The sequence below is a fragment of the Lepidochelys olivacea genome, assembly GCF_965140295.1.
Source record: "Lepidochelys olivacea isolate rLepOli2 genome assembly, chromosome: 14".
Lineage (NCBI taxonomy): Eukaryota > Metazoa > Chordata > Testudines > Cheloniidae > Lepidochelys > Lepidochelys olivacea.
In genome coordinates this window covers 406,583-412,965 of record NC_140424.1, presented here as the reverse complement: position 1 = coordinate 412,965, position 6,383 = coordinate 406,583, and the positions used below count along the sequence as shown (strand labels likewise).

The following is a 6,383-nucleotide window of genomic DNA, read 5'->3' as shown; positions in this document are numbered from 1 at the left end:
GTGTTTGGAGTTTTGTGTTAGTTGCTTTTAGCTGTCCTGATTCTTTTCTTTAATACTAAACTTGGTGACAGGCTGCTGTTTTGAGCATTTTAATATGGTTGGAGGTGTTTGGAAATAAGGTAATACCACTTGTGTGAGGAGGTCTGAAGAATGCCACTTGATGGAGTTTTACTCTCTTGCTTTTCTGGAAGCCATGTGTAAGACGCATTTGTGTAGTTGCTAAACTGCAGCAGCTTCCTCCATTTGCACATTTCGGTTGCTGAAGCATTTTGTGGCTTATGTGGAGAAAGTTGAGGGAGTACTTACTATGAAGTCTTTGGTTAGGTATTGTCCATATTTTGGAATTACAGTAACTTTGCATTAATCCAGGCCCATTTCTGGAAGGGCTGAACTCACCTTGCTAAGATCTGGTTCCAGGAAGCTTGGCTATTTTACCCTGATTCTCAGAAGTTCTGATTCAATAGGGAAGTGGGAAGCAAATGTGACTTAGTCTGTTCTAAGGCTGTGCAAGAGCCTACCCAGCCCCCAGTGTAAATTAGAACACCCTCAATGGTCAGAGGCAGCCAAGAATAGTTGGAGTGCAGTGTGCTATGACCCCTTCTCTTCCCCCCTCCCAAGGTCCAATATTCTCTGGTCCTTACCCAGAGGCTTGGAAGGGGAAGAGTGTTGAGCTGCTCTGACAGCAGAGGCACTCCCTTACACAATAGATATTCTCTCAGGGCCACTTCTACCCACTTTATGCTACTGTAGTGATGTGAAACGCTTATGTCCCTAGAGAGAATTGGGTCCTTCCTATCTGAGGCATAGATTTCTCAGCTATCTGGTCACCCTCACAGATGGAGAATACTTTGTTCTTGATCTGAGACCTGCCTCAAAATGGAATTGCAGATGTCACAGTTTGAAAGGTCAAGCTCATATTCAGCAAAAGCTATTTTTCTTTAAAAAGGGAGCAGGATTCACAATAATTTATAGTGGAAGATTCAGCTCCAGTCCATCCACTCTTAAGTTCCACATCTTTAGCAAGGATGCTCCGATTAACGATGGCCATTGAGAACAGTAGTTCTGTAGACTATCCTTAAATTAGACAAAAAGAAAAGGAGTACTTGTGGCACCTTAGAGACTAACCAATTTATTAGAGCATAAGCTTTCGTGAGCTACAGCTCACTTCATCAGATGTAGTGAGCTGTAGCTCACGAAAGCTTATGCTCTAATAAATTGGTTAGTCTCTAAGGTGCCACAAGTACTCCTTTTCTTTTTGCGAATACAGACTAACACGGCTGTTACTCTGAAACCTTAAATTAGACAGTATTTCAGCCTACTAGACACAGCCATCAAGCCAGGTTCTTTATGCTCAAACAGCAACTCTCCTCGCTGGCCTAATTACTAACCTGCACATTAACTGGGGTATAACATATATGTAGTGCAAAGGTTGACAAATAAGAGATCCACCCTAGAAGCCAGCTTAAGCCAAAATGCAAAAGACCTAGTACCAAAAAATACTGAGTAGGGTCAAATTCTGTCGTCTGGTGCACCCCAGTCTTTGGTCTTGGATCCTTATCCTCCCTCCACCTTTTTCCTTCTTTTGGCTGTCTTCCTCCATTTCCTCTCTCACTTGTCTCTACCTCTTTAGGTTAATGGTTAAGGTGGAGGGAATAGTCCAAGAGGTCCTTGCTAATTGAAAGTGGTGTTTTTTCTGATCTCTTTAGAAAAGTTATGAAATCAATCACAGGCAAAATATTGGAGAGTGGCTGATATGGGACTTAATTATATTATCCTCCTTTAATTCTTGATTGATTAATGCCAATCAACATAAATTTATGGAACGCAGATCCAGTCACACTAATCTGATATTTTTTTTATGAGATTACAGATTTGGTTCATAAAGGTAATAGTGTCTTTGACTTCAAGTCTTAGACTTCTGTAAGGCATTTGATTTCGTACTTCATGACATTTTGATTAAGAATCTAGAAGAATACAAAATTGACAGTGGCACACATTACATTAGTTAAAAACTGGCTAACTGACAGATCTCAAAATACAATTGTAAATGGGGCGGCATCATGGTGCTGAGCTGTACAAATGCCTCCTGATGGGGATTGATGGCAGGTATTGCACCTGCTATACTAGTAATCATGGTGCTCACATGATGATTAAAAGCGGCAGATATGGCTTTGGACAAGACCTTTTTGGGCTAGGAGGAAAGAGATCCCTTCACCAGAAAAACTCCTTAGCACAGGATCTAGCAAGTCATAGGATTTTGGTTTGAGAGAGTTGATAAAATCCTAAATAGAAACAATTTGATTTCTAGCTGCTTCCCTCACCATCCAAAAATATTTTAAAAGCTCCCTCCCCCTAACTGAAAATACCCTGACAGTCACCTGTGCCAGCAACTCACTACCCACTTCGCCACTACCACAGTAATCTCCTAAACAAGGCTTTGAGGATTTGCATTTATAGTGATCCATAACTAGAATGCTGCATGTAAGTAAGAAACTATAATTCTGTGAAAAGGCTTTTTTATTTTAAAGGATGCTTGGCTTGGCCCAGCCTATCGGTTCTCTCTCCTTTTGCCCCATACTTCATACTAGAACCAGTGGAGAAAAAATAAAGAACCAGCTTGTCTGTCTGGATTGGCTGAGGGCTCATCACAAAGTCACTGCACTGCCAACGGACTTTATATGAACAAACTAGGCATTAAGGAAAGTAATTTCTTCAGATACAAAGTAGAATCACTAAAAGTTTTGCTATTCCAAGTCTAATCTGTAAAGAGATTACTGGTATGTACTTGTATCTACCTAAACCCTGGTCTACACTAGGACTTTAGGTCGAATTTAGCAGCGTTAAATCGATGTAAACCTGCACCCGTCCACACAATGAAGCCCTTTATTTCGACTTAAAGGGCTCTTAAAATCGATTTCCTTACTCCACCCCTGACAAGTGGATTAGCGCTTAAATCGACGTTGCCAGCTCGAATTTGGGGTACTGTGGACACAATTCGATGGTATTGGCCTCCGGGAGCTATCCCAGAGTGCTCCATTATGACCGCTCTGGACAGCACTCTCAACTCAGATGCACTGGCCAGGTAGACAGGAAAAGAACCGCGAACTTTTGAATCTCATTTCCTGTTTGGCCAGCGTGGCAAGCTGCAGGTGACCATGCAGAGCTCATCAGCACAGGTGACCATGATGGAGTCCCAGAATCGCAAAAGAGCTCCAGCATGGACTGAACGGGAGGTACGGGATCTGATCGCTGTTTGGGGAGAGGAATCCATGCTATCAGAACTCCGTTCCAGTTTTCGAAATGCCGAAACCTTTGTCAAAATCTCCCAGGGCATGAAGGACAGAGGCCATAACAGGGACTCGAAGCAGTGCCACGTGAAACTGAAGGAGCTGAGGCAAGCCTACCAGAAAACCAGAGAGGCGAACAGCTGCTCTGGGTCAGAGCCCCAAACATGCCGCTTCTATGATGAGCTGCATGCCATTTTAGCCATCACTACCCCAGCCGTGTTGTTTGACTCCTTCAACGGAGATGGAGGCAATACGGAAGCAGGTTTTGGGGACAAAGAAGATGATGAGGAGGAGGAGGTTGTAGATAGCTCACAGCAAGCAAGCGGAGAAACCGGTTTTCCCGACAGCCAGGAACTGTTTCTCACCCTAGACCTGGAGCCAGTACCCCCCGAACCCACCCAAGGCTGCCTACTGGACCCAGCAGGCGGAGAAGGGACCTCTGGTGAGTGTACCTTTTAAAATACTATACATGGTTTAAAAGCAAGCATGTGAAAGGATTACTTTGCCCTGGCATTTGCGGTTCTCCTAGATGTAGTCCTAAAGCCTTTGCAAAAGGTTTCTGGGGAGGGCAGCCTTATTGCGTCCTTCATGGTAGGACACTTTACCACTCCAGGCCAATAACACGTACTCGGGAATCATTGTAGAACAAAGCATTGCAGTGTATGTTTGCTGGCATTCAAACAACATCCGTTCTTTATCTCTCTGTGTTATCCTCAGGAGAGTGAGATATAATTCATGGTCACCTGGTTGAAATAGAGTGCTTTTCTTCAGGGGACACTCAGAGGAGCCCATTCCTGCTGGGCTGTTTGCCTGTGGCTAAACAGAAATGTTCCCCGCTGTTAGCCACAGGGAGGGGGGAAGGTTGAGGGGGTAGTCACGCGGTGGGAGGAGGCAAAATGCGACCTTGTAACGAAAGCACATGTGCTATGTATGTAATGTTAACAGCAAGGTTTACCCTGAAAGAGTGTAGCCACTGTTTTATAAAATGTCTTTTTAAATACCGCTGTCCCTTTTTTTTTCTCCACCAGCTGCATGTGTTTCAATGATCACAGGATCTTCTCCTTCCCAGAGGCTAGTGAAGCTTAGAAAGAAAAAAAAAAAAAACCGCACTCGCGATGAAATGTTCTCCGAGCTCATGCTGTCCTCCCACACTGACAGAGCACAGACGAATGCATGGAGGCAAATAATGTCAGAGTGCAGGAAAGCACAAAATGACCGGGAGGAGAGGTGGCAGGCTGAAGACAGGGCTGAAGCTCAAATGTGGCGGCAGCGTGATGAGAGGAGGCAGGATTCAATGCTGAGGCTGCTGCAGGACCAAACCAGTATGCTCCAGTGTATGGTTGAGCTGCAGCAAAGGCAGCTGGAGCACAGACTGCCACTGCAGCCCCTCTGTAACCAACCGCCCTCCTCCCCAAGTTCCATAGCCTCCACACCCAGACGCCCAAGAACGCGGTGTGGGGGCCTCCGGCCAACCAGCCACTCCACCACAGACGATTGCCCCAAAAAAAGAAGGCTGTCATTCAATAAATTTTAAAAGTTGTAAACTTTTAAAGTGCTGTGCTTAAAGTGCTGTGTGGCATTTTCCTTCCCTCCTCCACCACCCCTCCTGGGCTGCCTTGGTAGTCATCCCCCTATTTGTGTGATGAATGAATAAAAATGCATGAATGTGAAGCAACAATGACTTTATTGCCTCTGCAAGCGGTGACTGAAGGGAGGAGGGGCGGGTGGTTAGCTTACAGGGAAGTAGAGTGAACCAAGGGGCGGGGGGTTTCATCAAGGAGAAACAAACAGAACTTTCACACCGTAGCCTGGCCAGTCATGAAACTGGTTTTCAAAGCTTCTCTGATGCGTACCGCGCCCTCCTGTGCTCTTCTAACCGCCCTGGTGTCTGGCTGCGCGTAACCAGCAGCTAGGCGATTTGCCTCAGCCTCCCACCCCGCCATAAACGTCTCCCCCTTACTCTCACAGATATTGTGGAGCACACAGCAAGCAGTAATAACAGTGGGAATATTGGTTTCGCTGAGGTCTAAGCGAGTCAGTAAACTGCGCCAGCGCGCCTTTAAACGTCCAAATGCACATTCTACCACCATTCTGCACTTGCTCAGCCTGTAGTTGAACAGCTCCTGACTACTGTCCAGGCTGCCTGTGTACGGCTTCATGAGCCATGGCATTAAGCGGTAGGCTGGGTCCCCAAGGATACATATAGGCATTTCAACATCCCCAACAGTTATTTTCTGGTCTGGGAATAAAGTCCCTTCCTGCAGCTTTGAAACAGACCAGAGTTCCTGAAGACGCGAGCATCATGCACCTTTCCTGGCCATCCCACGTTGATGTTGGTGAAACGTCCCTTGTGATCCACCAGAGCTTGCAGCACTATTGAAAAGTACCCCTTGCGGTTTATGTACTCGGCGGCTTGGTGCTCCGGTGCCAAGATAGGGATATGGGTTCTGTCTATAGCCCCACCACAGTTAGGGAATCCCATTGCAGCAAAGCCATCCACTATGACCTGCACATTTCCCAGGGTCACTACCCTTGATATCAGCAGATCTTTGATTGCGTGGGCTACTTGCATCACAGCAGCCCCCACAGTAGATTTGCCCACTCCAAATTGATTCCCAACTGACCAGTAGCTGTCTGGCGTTGCAAGCTTCCCCAGGGCTATCGCCACTCGCTTCTCAACTGTGAGGGCTGCTCTCATCTTGGTATTCATGCACCTCAGGGCAGGGGAAAGCAAGTCATAAAGTTCCATGAAAGTGCCCTTACACATGCGAAAGTTTCGCAGCCACTGGGAATCGTCCCAGACTTGCAACACTATGCGGTCCCACCAGTCTGTGCTTGTTTCCCGAGCCCAGAATCGGCATTCCACAGCATGAACCTGCCCCATTAGCACCATGATGCATGCATTGGCAGGGCCCATGCTTTCAGAGAAATCTGTGTCCATGTCCTGATCACTCACATGACCGTGCTGATGTCGCCGCCTCGCCCGGTATCGCTTTGCCAGGTTCTGGTGCTGCATATACTGCTGGATAATGTGTGTGGTGTTTAATGTGCTCCTAATTGCCAAAGTGAGCTGAGAGGCCTCCATGCTTGCCTTGG

The 6,383-nt window shown here is 46.4% G+C and overlaps 1 protein-coding gene across 1 annotated transcript; it reads left to right on the top strand.

The window, feature by feature from the left end:
• Window positions 1-1,271: 1,271 nt before the first annotated feature.
• On the top strand, window positions 1,272-4,987 carry LOC311530318 (uncharacterized protein). Its single transcript, XM_084646764.1, has 2 exons — window positions 1,272-3,729; window positions 4,316-4,987. The coding sequence occupies exons 1-2, from the start codon at window positions 3,156-3,158 to the stop codon at window positions 4,819-4,821; spliced, it is 1,080 nt and encodes a 359-aa protein (XP_084502890.1). The 5' UTR covers window positions 1,272-3,155; the 3' UTR covers window positions 4,822-4,987.
• Window positions 4,988-6,383: the final 1,396 nt, after the last annotated feature.